Raw genomic sequence first — 20,340 nt, forward strand, 5'->3', positions numbered from 1 at the left:
CAAAATATGATTTTGTTTTTGGGGGCATTTATGTTCAATCTTCTCAGTTGTCTTTATAAGTTTGTTTAAATTTAAAATTTCACACCGGAGTATAAGTCACAGGACCATCCAAACCATGAAAAAAATACTTCTTATCCCCATAGGAAAAGTTGTCTGCTGCATTTGACCCATCAATGACCCCATTCATTGTAGCTGGGGCAACCTGTCATTAGCAATGGAGCAAACCCACACAAGCACATGGCAAATTCAGACACAAAGGCTTGAATGGTCTGGGAGTCAGATCTGGAGCCTTCTTGCTGTGAAGCGAGAGTACTAACCACAGGAACAGTGGAACAGAGCCTAATACTCAGTGCTGGAAGAAGTACTCGATTTTGCACAAATACAGATTCCAGAGCAAAAAAATGTTCAAGTAAAAGTAAATGTATCACATGAAAAATTTCTTCAGAATTTTATTCAGTATAAACAGTTAATTTTTTTATTTGTATATTTTGTTTGCTCACACTACAAATGTGTTAAAAATCAGCCTTTTGAGCCAGTCTCACACAGTAATAAAAAATACTTTTCTTTTCAAACCTGTTTAAAAATGTAGTGGAGTAGAAAGTACCTGCTCTCAACTTTGATAAAGTAAAAGTAAAGATACCTAAAATGTATATTTAAATGCAGCACAGTGCTTTTACTTTGTTAGGTTCCACCGTCTAATACTGTGAGCAAACTTGAATTTCAGAAGCCCTAAATATACCAATACTATTTAAAAATCACCAGTACATTTGTGATAGTGACTCTCCGTACTTCAGAACCTAAGACGGGATTCACATAAAATGCATTCAGAAACAGACCATTGGACAGTCCTTTTTCACGCACTCTCTCCTCTCTGCTACTTTACTCATCTTGTATTATTCATATGGACAGACTACATAAAAACAAACAGCTTTTCTCTGACCACTCGCCCTCACTGACCACAGAAAACCCTTTATGGAAAACTGAACTCATCCGAGCAACACATTTTACATTCAAGTCAAGACTTCAGCTTTTTCACTGGTCTGGTAGGAAATGTTCTTAACGGAGTCTATTTCCATCAATAAGACATGTTTTCCTCTCTGAATGCCTTCTATAAATACTTCAGTAATGAAAAAAAACTGCACACACAAGTATAAGTCACGTTCTCTCCAGCGCTGATAAGAACACAGATGTATTACAACAACTACACAGACATAAATAGCTGTTTTTTTTTAAATATAAGAAAGTCATACTGTCTTCATCTTAAGTTGAAACTCAAAGTGTACCAAACTTTGTGGTTCAAATCTTTGCTCTTAAAACTACGAAATTTTCAGAATTTATAGAACATTTATCATTTAAAGAGCCTATATTTTGAAAAATTGACTCTTATGAGCTTTAAGTCATGTTATAATATTGTTACCTCTTCAGAAACATACCTGGAGTTGTGTTTCATTCACATATTTGAGTAATCCTCAACTGTTTTTTTACCTTCTTGGCCTCGTCCAGGACTCAACCGCATTTGGAATAGGCCTTTTCTCGGTCTTGAATGCGCTTGGACTCGGTCTCGTCTCTGACTCGAGGTCTGACCCTCGTCCAGTGCGATTATGTTTCATTACGGCCGCTGCTGTTGGAAATAAACTTGTACTGGTGTGTGGTACATCTGTGTCTGTCACGATGTGCGTTTGGTTTGGTAAATGTGCAGAGGTGCTAAATACCACTCTAACCCCAGTAAGGTAATGTTACTCCAGTTAGGAATTTGAAAAAGCCTACCCACTTTATTCACTTTGAAGCAGTTTTCTGTATAGTGCCAGTGGAAGGTGACTTAAAGAAGGGGTTCTCAAACTGTGGGTGAGGGTCCAAAAAGAGGGCACAGTGTATTTCAGTGTAGTACAGTTTGCATGTCTTATTTTAAGCTTAAATTAACATTTATCAGATCAAATGGAGACAGATCTATAAAAACATTGATGTATTTGTGCCAAAGTAACTGTAAAATACAAATAAATGTAGAAAATGACAAAGATGGTCTCGATTTGGTCTCAATGGGCTGTGGTTTTGGTCTTGTCTTGGTCTGGACCCTCAGAGGTCTTGTCTTGTCTTGTCTTGTCTTGGTCTGGACCCTCAGAGGTCTTGGTCTTGTCTTGGTCTGGACCCTCAGAGGTCTTGTCTTGTCTCTTGTCTTGGTCTGGACCCTCAGAGGTCTTGGTCTGGACCCTCAGAGGTCTTGGTCTTGTGTTGGTCTGGACCCTCAGAGGTCTTGGTCTTGTCTTGATCTTGTCTTGGTCTGGACCCTCAGAGGTCTTGGTCTTGTCTTGGTCTGGACCCTCAGAGGTCTTGGTCTGGACCCTCAGAGGTCTTGGTCTGGACCCTCAGAGGTCTTGGTCTTGTCTTGATCTTGTCTTGGTCTTGTCTTGGTCTGGACCCTCAGAGGTCTTGGTCTTGTGTTGGTCTGAACCCTCAGAGGTCTTGGTCTTGTCTTGATCTTGTCTTGGTCTTGTCTTGGTCTGGACCCTCAGAGGTCTTGGTCTTGTCTTGGTCTGGACCCTCAGAGGTCTTGGTCTTGTCTTGGTCTGGACCCTCAGAGGTCTTGGTCTTGTCTTGGTCTTGTCTTGGTCTGGACCCTCAGAGGTCTTGGTCTTGTCTTGGTCTGGACCCTCAGAGGTCTTGGTCTTGTCTTGGTCTTGTCTTGGTCTGGACCCTCAGAGGTCTTGGTCTTGTCTTGGTCTGTACCCTCAGAGGTCTTGGTCTGGACCCTCAGAGGTCTTGGTCTTGTCTTGATCTTGTCTTGGTCTGTACCCTCAGAGGTCTTGATCTTGTCTTGGTCTGTACCCTCAGAGGTCTTGGTCTGGACCCTCAGAGGTCTTGGTCTTGTCTTGGTCTGGACCCTTAGAGGTCTTGGTCTTGTGTTGGTCTGAACCCTCAGAGGTCTTGGTCTTGTCTTGATCTTGTCTTGGTCTTGTCTTGGTCTGTACCCTCAGAGGTCTTGGTCTGGACCCTCAGAGGTCTTGGTCTTGTCTTGGTCTGGACCCTCAGAGGTCTTGGTCTTGTCTCTGTCTCGGGACCCTGTGGTCTCAGACAGGTCTCAGTCTCGATTTGAGCAGTCTTCACTACAACACTCATTATTAGTCTGTCTACATCTCCGAAGCTCAAAATGCTCTGTTCCACCTTGTGATGTCATGAAGAGGTATGGTTTTCAAGTCAACAGCTACTTTCTACCTTTTGTTCAGTAGAGATTGACAATTCCAAAGCTGAAATTATCCAAATGATTCTAGTGACAGTGCATGAAGTTTACAAACACAGTGGAGTTCTTCTTGTATTACCACATGACATCACAAGTTGGAAGCTGTTTGACAGAAGAACTCAGCCTAAATATGCAGGGTTTGTGTATTAAATATTTGTGAATGAATCAAAACTCCAGGTCTGTTTGTAATGAGGAAACATTATAACATCAGAAAAGAGCGTAATATGGGACCTATAAATATTGCACTAGCTCGTCTAGTCGAGTTGCAAAAGTTGAATTTAAAGATCCGTGGGTTTCAGAATGATGAAAAATGAGACAATCAGTTCATAATATCCTATGTATAAAATCGTGAAAAGTCCTCAAAATGGCGCCTATTAATTGTAACCCATGAATACTAAAACACTTCCCCTTCCATGTTGTTTTGACCAGTTTACAGAAATATTGAAAAAGTATCCTCTGCATTCAGATCCACATATTCTGATTCTTAATGTGAGCAGACTGTTGCTTAATCTGCTTGTATTTTATACATAACTGCTTCATTGTTTGATTTTCTAACTTTTTGCTAGTTAAATTTTGTTAAGTCCCTCTAGGCAACTGTGACTATTATTAGAAAGCTTTAAAAATACTTTGAATTGAATGAAATTGAGTCAGTTACATACACAGATTCACCAGTTTTAGTGTGTCAATGATATGGTATTTACAGTGTATGTAGTTACTTTAGAGATACTTTATTTATTTGAACATTTGAACATTTAAGAAAGCACAACAGACAGTCTCCATACTGTCCTACAAAGGCAGAACGCCGTAACATCAGGTTTGGTCAAAAATGGGTTAATGTAATTTTGGGGGTATTTGGGACCTCGTTTATCATGTGAATAAATATCATGAAAAATACTGAACTCTAAATTGACCTTTGACCCTTATTTGGCAGTTCCTGTACTCTGCACGCCTTTTTATTTTTGGCCCATGATACGAGGGCAAAAGGCAGTAACAGTGTATGTTTTGTTTGTGATTTAGTGAATAAATATATTTTATTTTAAAATCCAACCTCTCACCTCCTTCTTTTTGTTGCAGCCTTGGCACAGAGTCTTAACACATTAAATACATAAACATTTGCAGAGGTGTGGACTTGCAAGTCGTGACTTGGACTCGAGTCAGACTTTAGTCACTATTTTTAGGACTTGAGACTTGACTTGATAAAACAGGCTAAGACTTGGGACTTGATTGGACTTAAGCCCTGTGACTTGAAAACTTTCTATTCTGACCATAATAATTCACATTTGACAAGACATTTAAAAAAAGAAACAATAGCATTTCTATAACTCTTATACTCATATATAAATATATAATTACTTTTAAAGTACAATTTAGTTTAAAATGCACATAAATTGCTTTGGTTTAAAGATTTGAAATGACTTGAAGCTCAAAGCTGATGACTTGGACTTGACATGGACTTATGGGCCAGTGAATGATCTTTAATGTGAAAGTATTTGGTGCACGATCCTGATCAGCACTAAATCTTTTATATCATTTCAAACAAACCCCATGATGACTGGAGCTTGGTGAGGTGTTCTTATAATGGATGAAAGCCTGGTCAAAATCAAGCAAATAATGATCATGTCAGTTTCTGCCTTTGCACGACTTATTATTTTTGGCACATGATCCAAAGGCAGAGTACAGGAACTGCCAAATAAGGGTCAAAGGTCAATTTTAAGCTCAATGTTTTTCACATACAAATATTTCTTCACTATAGCAACTAGTTGTCAAATTTTGGGAGCCTGAACTATTATACTTTTGTCTGAACAAAACAGAAACTTTGAATTTCTTTTTCTCAGTGTCACACTTTTGTGAGTTAAGGTCTTTTGCCTTTTGTAGAGCAGTATACTTGTCAGACAAAAAACAAAACAAACAAAAAGAAAGAAAGAAATGGTTAAAAACATCACATTTTCATCATAGAAATATATGACTATAAGAATATAAGAGCAATAGAAACATTTTTACCTGTACTATTTGTCAGTATATAAGCCCATAGTATCTTGTAGTTTTTGTCATTTTTAGCACTAAGGATACGTCGCATACAGCAGAGCCAGCACAGGTGAATTGTCATAAGTGGTCCTTGGAGAACCACACTGCAGCACTCTGTCTCCCCCATGTGGTCCCTTCTCCTCTGCACCTTGAGTCCCCCCTCCCCTCTCCTACCTCCTACCTCCTACGTCCTATCTCCTCTCTCGTGGCTCCTCTGTCCCTCTTGACGTCTTCATGTGCACTAACGGCCTTTGAAGTGAAGCGCCGCGCATAACCAGATTTGATACGAGCCGGGGACCGCATTGCTCGCATGCTTCATAAAGCTACCGGCACGCTGGGTATTTCATGGCCATGTGTCCTTTAACCGGATCGGGTTTTGGCGGACGGGGTTTCGACGGCGGCTCACGGGGGTCGGGTGGGGTCAGACAGTGGAAAATGATAACCCCAAATCAGACGCACGGCAATGAAACACAATAGGGAATGTGCGTCGTTCTGTTTATTATGTACCCAGGCAAAACATATTGGAAGTCCTATCTAAAATATTTATTCAGTGTGACATTTACAAGCTTGTATTTTCCATATGGGGAGAGCTGCTATCTTTCCACACTCCCACACACACGCACGAAACTACATACAATATAAATGTGAAATAGAATATATAGAACAATGCATGCACAATATAGGCACAGCACAATGTAAGGACACAAAGACCTGGACCAAGTTCAAATCGACAGTGGAGGGTTTATCGTAAATATACACACGAGAATATAGCTGTGGAGCTGGTTTATTCAATAGAAATAGTCAAAGAGTTGGTTATATGTTGGTTTATTTGTGCATTTAAAGGGTCCATATTACAATTTTCTGATCTGTTATAATGCTGTTTTCCTCATCAAAAACCTTTGTTTCATTGGCATACAGTCCCTGACAAAAGTCTTGTCACTTATCCATTTGTAGAAACAAAAGCTTATAACCTGACTTCAAATTAATCGATTGGTTTTAGAAATGTCTCATATGAAAGCTAAAACCCTCCCAAATTATGCTCAATATAGTAAAATAAATTTGCTTCACTGAAGAAAGATTGATCATTTAATGAACACAGAAAGGTCAGATTTTGGCAAGACAAAAGTCTTGTCGCCTTGTCATATGATGCACCCAATCCTAGATTACAGCCTCACCTGTGATCAGTTACTGATCAATCAATTAGTGGGTGTGTAGAAAAAGAATCCCAGCACACCAGACCTTCACATCAACTGCAACTTGACCTCTGACAACATGCCTAAGATCCACCCTGAGACCAAAGCCTTAATTATTAAGAGGCTGAAGACCAGATCCACTGCTGAGGTGGTGACACCTTCAATGTGTCTCAGCGTCAAGTACAAAGAATAAGAAAATGATCTGAAATGACTGGAGATGTTTTTGACAAGCCCAGGTCCAGCAGACGCCGCAAGACAACTGCTCGGGAGGACCGTTTGTTGATTTGAAAATCCAAGGCCCCTTTTCCACTGCAGCAGACTCCACCAGGCCTGGTCACCTCAAGTCCCTGTGTCAACCACAACAGTTTGTAGAATTCTGTCTCGAAATAGCCTCCATGGTCGAATCAGGGCACAGAAACCAGCACTAAACAAAAAGGCAATTAAAAAACCTGTGTGGCATTTGCCAAGGCCCACAGCCTGCTAAAAGGATGGACACTGGAAAAGTGGCAGAAGGTGGATTTCTCAGATGAATCCTCAGTTGAATTACATCACAGCTGCCACAAATATTGCAGGAGACCTACTGGAGCCTGCATGGATCCAAGATTCACCCAGAAAACAGTTCAGTTTGGTGGCAGAAAAATGGGGTTCCATCCAGTCTGGGGCTGTGCGAGACATTTGCAGGGTGGAAGGCAATATCAATAGCCTCAAATATCAAGAAGTATTAGCTCCTCTTACCTTCCCAACCATAAAAGGGCTCAAATTTTGCAGCAGGATGGTGCTCCATCGCATACTTCTATCTCTACATCAAAGTTTCTCAAGGTGAAGAAGATCAAGGTGCTCCAGGACTGGCCAGCCCAGTCACCAGACATGAACATCATTGAGCATGTCTGGGGTAGAATGAAAGAGGAAGCATGGAAGGCAAAACCAAAGAATCTTGATGAACTCTGGGAGGCATGTAAGACGCTTTCTTTGCTATTCCTGATGACTGCATCAACAAATTGTATGAATCATTGTCGAACTGCATGGATGCGTCCTTCAAGCTCATGGAAGTCATACAAGATATTAAATATGGATCTCACAGCACCACTACTTCATTCACTGATGTTATGCAACATATTTTTGTATTTGAAGTAAATTATTTGTTCAATTTTCTGTAGGTGACAAAACTTTTGTCTTGCCAAAATCTGACCTTTCTGTGTTCATTAAATGATCAATCTTTCTTCAGTGAAGCAAATTTATTTTACTATATTGAGCATAATTTGGGAGGGTTTTAGCTTTCATATGAGACATTTCTAAAACCAATCGATTAATTTAAAGTCAGGTTATAAGCTTTTGTTTCTACAAAATGGATAAGCGACACGACTTTTGTCAGGGACTGTATGTTTAACGGTAGGATTGTGCAAAATATCGAATATTGACATATCGTATTGTTTAATGTGATGATACTGTATCGATATCGTGGGCTGCAGTATCGATATATGGCCAAGAGTTTGTTTTTTTTAATGTATTTTATTAAATTATTTTGTTACATAGCTACAGTTTTCTTGTTTGTTTATAGCAGGCATGTTCAAACTATGGCCCGTGGGCCAAATGCGGCCCTGAGACAAATATTTCTTGGCCCTCAGGCTTCCAGGTGAATTAGCCCAAATTACCTTACATAAATTAAAAATTAAGTTTTTACTGCAAGGTTTTTGAAAATCTACCTTGATAAAGCTATATTGAATATTTAGTGTGTGGTTTTAAGGATCTTAGCTTGAATAAAGACTGATGGCTCATTCTAATGTGTTAAACATGCACACATTTCAATTATTCACTGTACTGAGCGCCAGTCTACGGCCCACGATCAGCCCTCTGCTTCATCTGTGTTTACATATGTGGCCCTTGATGAAAAAAGTTTGGACACCCCTGGTTTAGAGGAAGGAAACTCATTTATGTGACACGTTTGTAATTTTCACTGTTTTGATGATTAAAATGGGTGTGCTTCAAATTCACTTTGCACAACAAGTGGTTTAACAAAGACTTTTACTGTCACAGCCACAATTTTTTATTGAACTGTATTGAATCAATTGAAAACATATCATATCAAACCGAAAGTGTGATGTATCAAGATATGTATCGTATCGCGGCCTATGTATCGATGTATGTATCATATCGGCAAATACCCAGCCACCAATGCAAGTTACAAGTTAGATCTAGGGAGAAGCAAGCCCACCATTTTTTTTTTTTTTTTGCAATAAGAATACATGTAACTGAAAAAAAGATAAGATCCATAGATCCATATACTAGATAAATGTTTATGCATTACTGTGAAACCATTGAGGCAGGCGGGTACCCTTCCAGAAAGTTTCATAGTACATCTATAAATACAAAATTATTATCACTGTATAGTGTACTTTACTTGTTCTACTTAGGTTTAGGTTCCATCATAAATAGTTAGAAAAGCTTGTAGCTGTGCAGTGAACAGCACATTCCCACAGCAGTAAAGGTCACAGATGTGGTACACATACATTACTGTTGGTAATAAAACACAATGTGAAGTTAATATAGGTCATAATGCCCAGAGCTGCAGGCTCTCATGACATAACAAACAATGCTAATCAAAAGGACAAATGCTAACAGTGTGTTTGTGTAACGCTTTTATGAAAGCTTTTATTGAATTAAAATGTGCAGACACCATTTTATGTTTGAAGGGCCAATATTACACTGTTTTCTGATCTATGTTATATTTTTCTCATTAAAAACAGACCTGGAGTTGTGTTTTGTTTCATTCACACACATCGAACACAAACCCTGTATGTTTAGGCTTCTTCTCTCAAACAGGAAACACTCTGTACCACATTGTGATGCCATGTGGTAATACAGGAAGTGCTCCACTGTGTTTTTAAAATTTATGCATCTTCACTAGAATCATTTGGATGATTTCAATCCTGCAACTGCCAGTTGTTACTAAACTAAAGATAAAAGGCAGCCGTTAACTGGAAAACTACCACTAAATGACATCACAAGGTGGAACAGAACATTTTTAGCTCTGGAGATGTAGACAGACGAGTACTGCAGGATTATTCAAACATGTGTGAATGAAATAAAACACAACTCTGGGATGTTTTTGATGAGGACATTATAACATTGGCTTAAAGCGCTTAAGAGTCCATTTTGTATAATGTAGGACCTTTACCATTTTTATCTACAAAGATCTGTAGTGCAATCCTTGCTTCTGACAATACATGCTGTCATTGTTTCATTAGGCAAGACTCTTCACCCACATTCCATTACCGTCTGTGTTGATTTAGTGCCTTGATATATTATTTGAGTTCATATATTTACAATTATGAGATGTGGTTGGTGAATTGGAAGTGTTTCTTTTGACTGCTTCTATTTTTGATTTGTCTTATTTTTTTGAAGTGTCTTGCATAAGTCCACAACAACAAATTGCGTTAGACAAAGCTGGAATTCGATCTAGCAACTTTTTACAGTTTGTTGGTTGGATGGATGCTTTAACCACTGAGCTAAGGATGAGCGATATCAGAGTTTTCACAGTTTCAGTTATTTGGCTCCAGTATTTTCCCTCCCAGTTTGTGATCAGTGCATTAGTCTTTTTGGAACAGGCTAATGAGTAAAAATGGAAATAGAACAGCAATTAGGCTGAAACATACATTTGTGGGCCAGTAAGACGGATATCAGATATTAGTATAGACTGTAAATATAAATGCACATAGTTAACCCGTTATCCGCCGCGTTCCAAATAGGAAGTGAGTACGGGTGCACGTCTGGCTCCACATTTAGTCTTAAAATGTTCATATTAACCCACTCTACATGATCCTGGTGTTTATATTTTCCCATTTTGTCCATAAATCAATTCCTTTTCCTAATATGGAACCTGTACTCCAAATTCGCCCTACAACCGCAAGCTTCGGTGCGCTTCATTTGACTTGAGCAGAACATTTTGGGTGACGTCACACTCCCTTTGCCCTTTTTTATACAGTCTATGGCAGTGTTTCCCAAACTATTTCCTGGGGACTCATATTTTAAAAGTCACAAACCTTCACGACCCAAGGCAATAGACATTATTCGTAAATCACAAAATAAAGGTGGATTTGACCATTATTGAACATTAATGAGGATATTTTATTGATGACTGAGTGATTGTGTCTCTGAACAATTAGTATTACTCAAGTTTTAAACAATGAAAAACAGTCATTGAACCAGTAAGAAAAGGAGTCTGTAAGTCTCCTAAAGTGCACTGACCTTTGCTGATTTATCACCTTCTTTTTGGACAACCAAGGAAGCATTTCTCAACTTTCGCTGTAGGAACACTCTTCAGGGCAGGCAGATAGGCTTCGCTGACTCACTAGCTCTCTTATGTGTCAGAACTGTATGTTGCAGACCTACATGCAGATCGTGACAAGGCGACCCCCAAAAAAATCTCTTGCGACCCACCTTAGAGTCTTTGGAAAACAGTGGTCTGTGGTGTTGGCTCAAAACGTGTTTTATGTTTTCAATATGTTTGGTAAATGTGCAGTGATCACAAAGCACTTTACAAGAAACCATTCACATATTCACACACATTCATACCAAAGTGTTTTGCCCAAGGACACAATGATAGCATTCATTTGTGGGAGCTAGAATCGCACCGCCAACCTGTGGGTCGGTGGATCTGGCCGACCAACCAGTGATGTTTATGTATGGCATTAAACAGGGTTCTTCAAAAATATGTAAATATTGATGTATTGTATTGTTGAATGTGATGATACAGTATCAATATCATGGGCTGCTGTATTGATATACCGTCAAGAGTATTTTTTGATGTATTTTTCTAAATTATTTTGTTACAGCGCTACAGTTTTGTTGTTTTTTTAGAGGAAGGAAACTTGTTTATGCAACACATTTGACATTTTCACTGTTTTGATGATTAAAGTGGGAGTTTTTCATATGAACTTTGCACAAGAAGTGGTTTAACAAAGACTTTTAGTATCACAGCCATGATTTAGCCTTTATTTTTTATTGAACTGTATCATATCTAAACAAAAGTGCACTGTATCGAGATATGTATCGTATCGTGGTCTAAGTATCGAGGTATATATCGTATCGACAACTTCTTAATGATACACAGCCTTAGCATTAAACCATTCTATCTTCACTTAGACCAAACTAGACCAAGTTACAGGGCAGATCTGTGGAGAGGTGACACCGCTCACAGTCAGCATGTCTGTTTTTCTAGGTATTTGTGAGCTATAAAACCACCTGTAATTGAATAAATGTAAGTTTGAGCTGTTTAATGTCATACTGTGGAACATTCCAGGCTGAGAAATGCCATATCCATAGAAACAAGTAGCTGATGGAGCCCCAGCCAAAACGTTTTATTTCTTGTCTTTTTTCTTCCAGGTATGAAGCGCCCGTTCAGCCCTGCGATTCTCCTCTCCTCAGAGTTGGCTCGGGCCGGGTTCTCTGCTCTCTCCGTACAAATGGATTCTTGCGACTCCCAGAACGAGGCCGCACTTCATCAGGACCACCAGTCGCCTACGGGGGGCGCTCTTCCCTCCTCCTCTTCCTCCTCCGCCTCTGCCGCCCCCTACAGACCCAAGCGGGAGAGGAAACATCGCAGCTACACTCTGTGCGAAGTTTGTAATATTCAGCTCAACTCTGCTGCTCAGGCTCAGATTCACTACAACGGAAAATCTCACCAGAAGAGACTCAAGCAGATCAGCAATGGGAAATTACCCGGCAACGCAGGTAGGACAGCGATTTTTTTTATATTTTAAATTCTTGGGTTGTTGTGAAAAGGTGGAAAAGGTGTCACCTGTTTGTCGAAGCAAAGTTTTAGCAAATGTTGATGCTGATTATGGCTTAAAGAAAGACGCACTGTGTAACTTTTCTGGTAGAAGGTTGTTGGTTCTATAGGGATGTTATTGCTTTGGCTGGAATACTTCACAATACTTATTTATTTAGTTTAGATTTAATTACACACGTTTTTATTGCTTACAAAAACTTTATACTTTCTTACTGTGAGTGGAGTCGCCTATCCACAGATCTGACCAGTAACTTTAATGCTACTTTAACTTGAATGCCATACAAAACCTTCAACCATCACCTGAAAAGTCACATAGTGCATTTTTAAAGGCAAGTTCAGTTTATCTCAGAATTGCTTTTGTTGTGAGGACTTCTGGTTTTAAAAATGATGATTATACATTTGTTATTTGAGTTGAGTTTTCACCCTGAGGTGGAGGACAGCTTGGGTTTCTATGGTAGAATTTGCTTGCGTCAAATGTGAAAGTGCAGATGTTTTGACCTGGTTTGTGGTTGGATATTTTCCTTAATTAATTGTGGTGAAATCACTGTGTCATTATTAAAACACACTGGCGCAATTGTTAGTTTAATTAAATTCCAGACACAAGATTTATGAGAAGTTATCAGTTCAACATTTGTGTTTTATTATTTACTTTTCAGAATCAGTGTATTGCCCATAGAGTTAAACAGGCCCTTGCACTTTACCTAAAAATATGGCATTATGAATATCTGTAGTGTATTGATACTTTGCAGCTGATCATCAACTTTCTCTGGGGATGTGATTCTAACTGGAGGCTCTAATCTGTCTGCAGTAGGGATGGGCATTCAATGAAATTTTCTTAATCGATCGTCAGAAGAATTAATGATCGATTATCGCTTAATCATTAACGTTTTTATATTAAAATGATCATCATTATTATTACTATCTGCACTACTAATCTGCATAAATAAATTCAACTTTACGACATATAAACTGTAACCACTCTAGAGCCACATCAGCCCGTTTGACATTATAAACTTTGCGCAACTCTCACAGAAATGAAACTTAAACCGCATGGCTAATTTGCATAAACAAAGTGAAGGAAAAAAAACGTGACCATATTTGCGTTTGTCAAAACCAGGACATCGTACGGAGGATGGGAGGTGGGGTCTCATCATCAACATTGTGCTACTCTCACCTGGCAAAGCTTTTTAATGTTTTCGGTGTCCTGGTGAACTTTTTCCCACTGGACACTGAAACATATGTGCTGCTTTGTACACTGTGCACATGGCCTCACACTTGTCCCGACCGGAACGGAAAGCGTTGTACAAATTTCTTGTACAAGTCATTGTTGCACATTGTTCGCATTTGCACTTCAGTACGTTGCAGACTGACCGACTGTTTGTGTCTCGCTCCTTCTGAGTGCAGAGAGACACATGTACGGACCCCTGTTTGGTCACGCTACGCGCAGCAACCTACATTCAGTTTGTCGATTAAAATGAACGTAATCGATGAAATTCTTAATGATCAATTATCGATTAATTGATTAATCATGCCCATCCCTATTCTTAAGCTTTATTATTCAAGTTAGACTTTAATTTGAGTTTTATTTTAACATAACCTGACCATAAAGCAATCATTTAGTTGGAACTACAGTTTGTTACTCATTTTTTGTCTGAAACCCTGAATACTCGTAATCATCACAGGGCGTCTGAAAATGAGTTGTTTAATTTAAATCCATATTGTATTTTTAAGTTTTAAGCGTTTTTTTTTTAACACTTTTTTGACAGTATTTGCTAAACATTCCATGATAGAGATATATGTAGAACGCCACCAGCATGGTGTCACTGCAAAGTATCAGTTGTAATCAGTGTATGACATATTTGATGGTTTCCTCTTCAAGATGTTGCGTGGTCAAAGGTTATGAGATCGTACTGACATATCGAAAGTGGTTGATGGAAGAAATAAAGAAAGTAGTGAATTTGAGATGTTAAATCCTTGTATTGGCACATTTCTGGTGCACTGCAAATGATATGATTATTGTTTATCTATTTTGTCAAATCCCACATATGCACAGTGAAGGTTGCCCTGTCCCTGTGTGGTCCATTATAGCCCGTGCTGGTTTAGGTCCATTTATTTTTGCGTGTTTTGGTTCCAATGCTACGCCTGCTGCCTGATGTGTTTATTTTCATTTTAATCTGGGTATTGCACAATGGCATCATGCTGCTAACCAAAAACAACCCTCTGTGCCAAATTTAAATTCAATATCAGTTAAACAAATGGGATTCTATTTGCTAAACTGTGTTTTGAAACAATATTAAAACGTTTATTTGCCTTGAAATTGGGAAGCTCTTCTGAACAGCTTTTGTAGCTTCTTCCTTTTATACCTTTAAAGAGTGGATATTACACTTCCAAGGGGTATTAACTACTAACACATGATATATTTAAATAATGTTACCTTTATTGTTCTGAAAATGCTATATTCACCAAAAATTACTGAAAAAAAAAACAAAAACTGTTCTCACAATTTAAAAATGAAATAAACTGTAGTGAAAGTGTCCTCGACCATAATATTATATGCAATTATTCATAAATCATAATATATCATCCTTTGCTTTAGTATTGGGATATACAGAATCATGACAGGCATATCGTGATACATATTATATCACCAGATTTATAACAATTGGCTCTATTCACACTTACCAGAATACAATGGAAACATGCAGATGATGACTTCTGGTGTAGTTAGCGACACTAAGCATGTATGATAAAATTATGGACTCAGCAACAGCGGTCTTCACAACCTGCCAAAGCCTTTTTTTTTAAATTTTTTTATTACTGTATTTTTCGAACTATAAGGTAATGTAATTTGTTCGTCTATTTTCATACATAAGGTGCATTGGATTATAAGGCACATTAAGTGAAACAAACGGACGACACTTGAGACTGATCCCTTAGCCCAGGCGTCCATGATCCATTGGCAGATCATGGTGTAATTCGCCCCGCGTTGCCTCTTTGTCTTGGTGAATATCTATTATAAATGTGAATGTGGGTGGATAATTTAAGTTTGGATTTTAGGTCCTACGAAGGAGAACTCAAATATACAATGAGTAATAATGTGTTTCATGCAGCTTTGTGCACATTTGTTTACGTTTTACAGAAACGAAACTTAAAAACCACATGGCTAATTTGCATAAACTATAACCGCTGAAAAAATTGCTCTCTCCTTGTGCCCTGATGCAGTCACAGTCAGACTAAAGGAAACAAATTACTCCTTTGAGGCTCCTGACTACGGTAGCTGTAATGCTTAGACAATCCATCAAGGCTTTGTAGCTTACCAAAGTTGTACTAAAACATTTTGAAAGACTTTTTAAGCACCATGTACCACATAAAATTAGTTCAAGGTCAGTAAGTGCAACCTGAATTAATTAGCACCAGGTTGTACGGTGCACTGCAGATTTTTGAGAACATTAAAGGATTTTAGGTGCGCTTTATAAATATGGTAATCTAGACAAATTATAATACAAAAATTAAAAGGCAATTTATAAAAGGAAAAAAGAAAGAATACAGTGACATCTAGATGAAGAAAACCGGATTTTGTCAGTTACTATCGCCAAGGAAATTGCCATCCGCATGTTTCCAGATGTCTGACTGTTTTATGATGTAAGCGTGAATAGAGCCCGTGAATCATGAATCACGAATTTCTGCCTCCCCTTGCTCTTTCTGCTAAGGCACGCCCCCTGTCATCGCTCTTTCAAAACACAATCAGCGTGTGAATGAAACTACTGCACATTGCATCAGGTTTGTGAAGTTGTAGTGTCTTTTCTTGTATCCTGCTCTTGTATATTTTGGAAAATTCACCTTGCAGGAGCGTGGGTGATGTTGTGGGCTCAGCATTGCACAGAATCTTACAGCAGCAGGGTTCAAATAGGGCTCGGGAGAGATTGCTAAAATACTTAAACAGGCATGGATGATCTCTTCAGGCATGTTTTTGATGTAACATGGTAGAAATCTCCAGAAGTCCATTTTGCATAATACCCTGTCTTCAGTAATAACATACAAAAGGTCAGAATCTTGCATTAACATACACACTGTTGTCCTATATCTTATAATTCTGGACAATGGCGCCGTGCTGTTTGCCAAGGCCCATGTATCGGTGCCAAACTTGAATTCAGAATTGGTTTAACAAATTGGATTGTGTTTGCTAAATTGTGCGCAGACAAAGCCCTGGGCAACAGAGACTCGCCGAAGAGGAGGAGGAGGAGGAGGAGGAGAGGAGAGAGACGAAGAGAGTGAGGAGCTAATTAAGTGCTGCTTTGTTTGACGCTGCGTTTCCTGGGAGTGATGCGTTCAGGCCACGTCGGACGTTTTGTCATTCAGCTCACAGGTTGCGGGAGGTGGGAGGTTGCAGGGGAACAGATGTAGTTTGACTCTTAACAACAGCTCTTTCTTTTCTTCTTCTGGCATAGATAGAGTGGTGTTTACGACTGACCCATTGCAAAGACCCAATCTGGAAAGGCTGGCACCATCACATTCGTGGTACCTCTTGTGTAGATTGAGGTATTATGGGTCGGGCTCGTAGGAATAGTGTATTTTCTGTGTGCGGGGGGTTAAAGGTGTACTGTGTAGCTTTGCTGGAGAGGATCTGCAACCTGTTTGTTTCCAGTGAGATGTTAACGGTGCAACTTTTCCACTGGAAGGTCTGAATCGAATCAATGCTTTTCTTCAAAGATGTTATTGCTTTGTCTGGAATGTTCCACAGTATGGCATTAACCCTCTCAGGCTCAAATTAATTTTTAGTATCAGGAAAATTCTGTTATTTGGGGAAAATGATCATATGGGGTAGTAATATACAATCCTGACTTTTTGTTTGAGAGAAACCTTCACATCCAATGCGTTCTGGGATGTTGCAGATTTGCAGCATTGGTCCGGTGTGGTAAATTAACACTGAAGACTAAAAATGATATGAACGCTAACTTTATGTGTGTACCACTTTTCATAACAATGAAAACATAAAGCACAGTGTAACAGCTTTACAGTGGCAGAACAACATCACTTTTTCATGTGGTACTCCAAGAAACAATTTTTATCCTTTGTAAACAACAAAAGTACTTTTCACTTCTGGTAGGCCGTATGTGTGTAGCCATTCTTGCACAGTCTACATCGTCCACGTTTATCAGTATGGATGGGAGAAAAGTCTCCTGAGTAAAAAAAGATCATAAAATATGGATGTGGAGTAAGTAGGTAATTGGCATTTAGCTGTTGCACATCTGCAACGCCTGCCTGGAGAGGGTTAAACCTTTCAATCATCATGGAGGCCAAACGAGACCAAGTTGCAGGTCAGATCTGTGGAGAGGCAACTGGTTTTGTTTCTTGACTTTTATTACAGTTTGTGTTTTTATTTTACTAGCCTAAAAAATAACTACATAATGACATGAGCTTATGATTTCATGCCACTTAAAAAGGTGCATGTATGGCAAAAAACCTTTCTATCATCATGGAGACCAAACTAGACCAAGTTGCAGGTCAGATCTGCGGAGAGGCGACCCCACTCACCATCAGAAAGCCTGTTTTTACTGGAATAATTGAGCTATAAATTCACCTGTAATGGAATAAATGTAAGGTAGATCTGTTTAATGTCATACTATGGAACATTTGAAGACATTTCCATAGAAACAAGATGACGGACCCTCTACCAAAATGTTATGTAGTGCACTTTCAATGCTTTGGTTTAAATTGTTCACAGAATGGCATTAAACTTGTCTTGCATTTATTTATCGCTCAAAACATCTTTAAAAAACATCCATTCTTTCTGTGAGTGGGGTCGCCTCTCCACAAATCTAACCTCTAATTTGGTTTTATGGACATACATGTGGAACATTCTAGGCACATCTTGGAGACGAGCAGGTGGCAGATCTTCCACAGTCCATCCTTAATGTACAGATCTGTTCTGAAGTTGCTTTATAGGTAATGCTGAAATAAATAACTCCTTCATTGTCCTTGTCAACAGTTGTCAACAGTGTGTCCTTGGGCAAGACACTGGTTTGAGTGGTGGTTGGAGGGGCCAGTACCGCTGATTGACTGTCACGTTTGCCTGAGTCTACCCCAGGACAGCTGTGGCTACACAAATAGATGAGCAGGTGTGGACTATGGAGTGACTGAGTAAAACAACAGTGTCTCTGAGGATTCAAAAAGTGCTAGTCATTTGAATGCATTTTAAAAAGTTATTTTAGCTGAAGTTGAAGAAAGAGTTAACGTTGAACCAATATATGTTGTAGCAGGCTAGTAGCACATCCCGGTCCAATTTACAAGTTTCGAGAATGTTTTGGGAAGCATAACTAAAATGCCTGGAAAGTTAAAGCTAAAAATACTCTTTTCACAAAAATCACAATACCACTGTCAATATTGATACTTTGCAGTGACAGTGACGTCTCGCTGGGGATATTCTGTGTATTCCTGTGCCCGAATGTTCAGCAGTTACTATGGTGACGCAATAAGACTCAAAAAATAATAATAATAATTACAAAATGGATTTAAACAACACATTTTCAGGAGCCTGTGATCATCACGAAGATCAGATTAAAGTCTAACTTGCGTCACAGAGCTTCAGACAGAGCAGTGCCTACAGTTGGCATCACAGCCTCAGGGAATGTTGATGTATATACTAAATACTAAAATACAAACACGCCTCTCTCACACATTATTTTCTCAAGGTGCTTTTAACTTTTCAGGTGGAAGATCTGCCATCTGCTTGTCTCCATAGAGATGTTATTGCTTTGCCTGGAATATTCCTCAGTAGGGCTGGGTTGTCATGCAGAAGTTGTTGATACGTAGGCCATGATACAATATGTTTTTCAGTACAGCACACTCTCGATTCAATAAGATCTGACACGATATATATTTCAAATGGTTCTATACGGTTCAGTAAAAAACAAAGGTTAAATCATGGCTGTGATACTAAAATTCATTATTAAACCACTAAGTTTCTGCAAAGTAAAAAGAAAAAAAACACCCATTTTACTCATTAAAACAGTGAAAATGTTTTAAGTTTCCTTTCTCCAAACAAGCCACACAATTGTAGCTTTTTCACAAAATAATGTAGTAAAATATACCAAAAAATACTCTTGCCGATATATAAATATAGCAGCCCATGATGTCGATACTGTATCATCAAATTTAACCATACGATTTATTGATATTTCAATATTTTGTGGTATTTTTTAGCAATAAAAACACATGCAACTGATTAAATGCAAGATAGATGAGTTTGGGAGCTGGGTATCATTAAGTTGTCGATACGATACATACCTCGATACATAGGCCACAATAAAAAACATATCTCGATACAGTGAACTTTGAATTCAGTATGATGTATTTCAAGTCAGTTTGTTATGTTTCAGTAAAAAATAAAGTCTAAAAAATCATGGCTGTGATACTAAAAGTCTTTATTAAACCACTTCTTGTGCAAAGTTCATATGAAGCAAACATTTCAATCATTAAAAGTGAAAATGTCAAATGTGTCGCATAAACCAGTTTCCTTCCTTCAAACAAGCTTTGAAACTGTAGCGCTGTAACAAAATAATTTAACAAAATATACAAAAAAATATCAATACAGCAGCCCCCGATATCGATACTGTATCAGCAAATTAAATGATACGATATATATCATTATTTTGATGTTTTTGCACACCCCTAGATGAGTGTAATGCTATACTACGGAACATTCCAAGCAAAGCGACAAAAGGCCCATGGAAAAAAGCAGGCGCTAGACAAGGTGCTTCACAAGAAAAGCTACACACTGCTTTTTTATCATGAGGGTTCAGACGTAAGAGTTGTTTCTTGTTTATCAGTCTACTCAGAAACAGCGTTAGATTAACACAAGGTTATAAGTATTTGTGTATAATATTAGAGAATTAATGCAGCTGTATATTCTATAGCACCACTCAGGATTCCGTACAAGGCCAGTTTGTCTCTGTGAAATAAAACCTGAATTCTAATCTATTATGAGCTCGTTCTTTGCTGGTGTATCTGGCATGTCATATTTTTCTCACTAATTTACTGTGAGGATCTCTTTGGCTTGAATTCACCCGTAGTTGCCAATTCAGTTATTCAGTACCCAG

General features: G+C 38.6%; 1 protein-coding gene across 1 annotated transcript in view; it reads left to right on the forward strand.

Moving 5' to 3' along the window:
• znf385c (zinc finger protein 385C) overlaps nucleotides 1-20,340 on the forward strand; it is a 440,772-nt gene that overhangs the window by 100,333 nt on the left and 320,099 nt on the right. The window contains exon 2 of the mRNA XM_055152953.1: nucleotides 11,836-12,183. Within this exon, the coding sequence (XP_055008928.1) occupies nucleotides 11,838-12,183 (346 nt within the window). The 5' untranslated portion in view covers nucleotides 11,836-11,837. The remainder of the gene's footprint in view (nucleotides 1-11,835; nucleotides 12,184-20,340) is intronic.

This window comes from Boleophthalmus pectinirostris, unplaced genomic scaffold (genome assembly GCF_026225935.1).
Source record: "Boleophthalmus pectinirostris isolate CB_2022bp ecotype Guang Dong unplaced genomic scaffold, ASM2622593v1 HiC_scaffold_17, whole genome shotgun sequence".
In the NCBI taxonomy this organism is placed as follows: domain Eukaryota; kingdom Metazoa; phylum Chordata; class Actinopteri; order Gobiiformes; family Gobiidae; genus Boleophthalmus; species Boleophthalmus pectinirostris.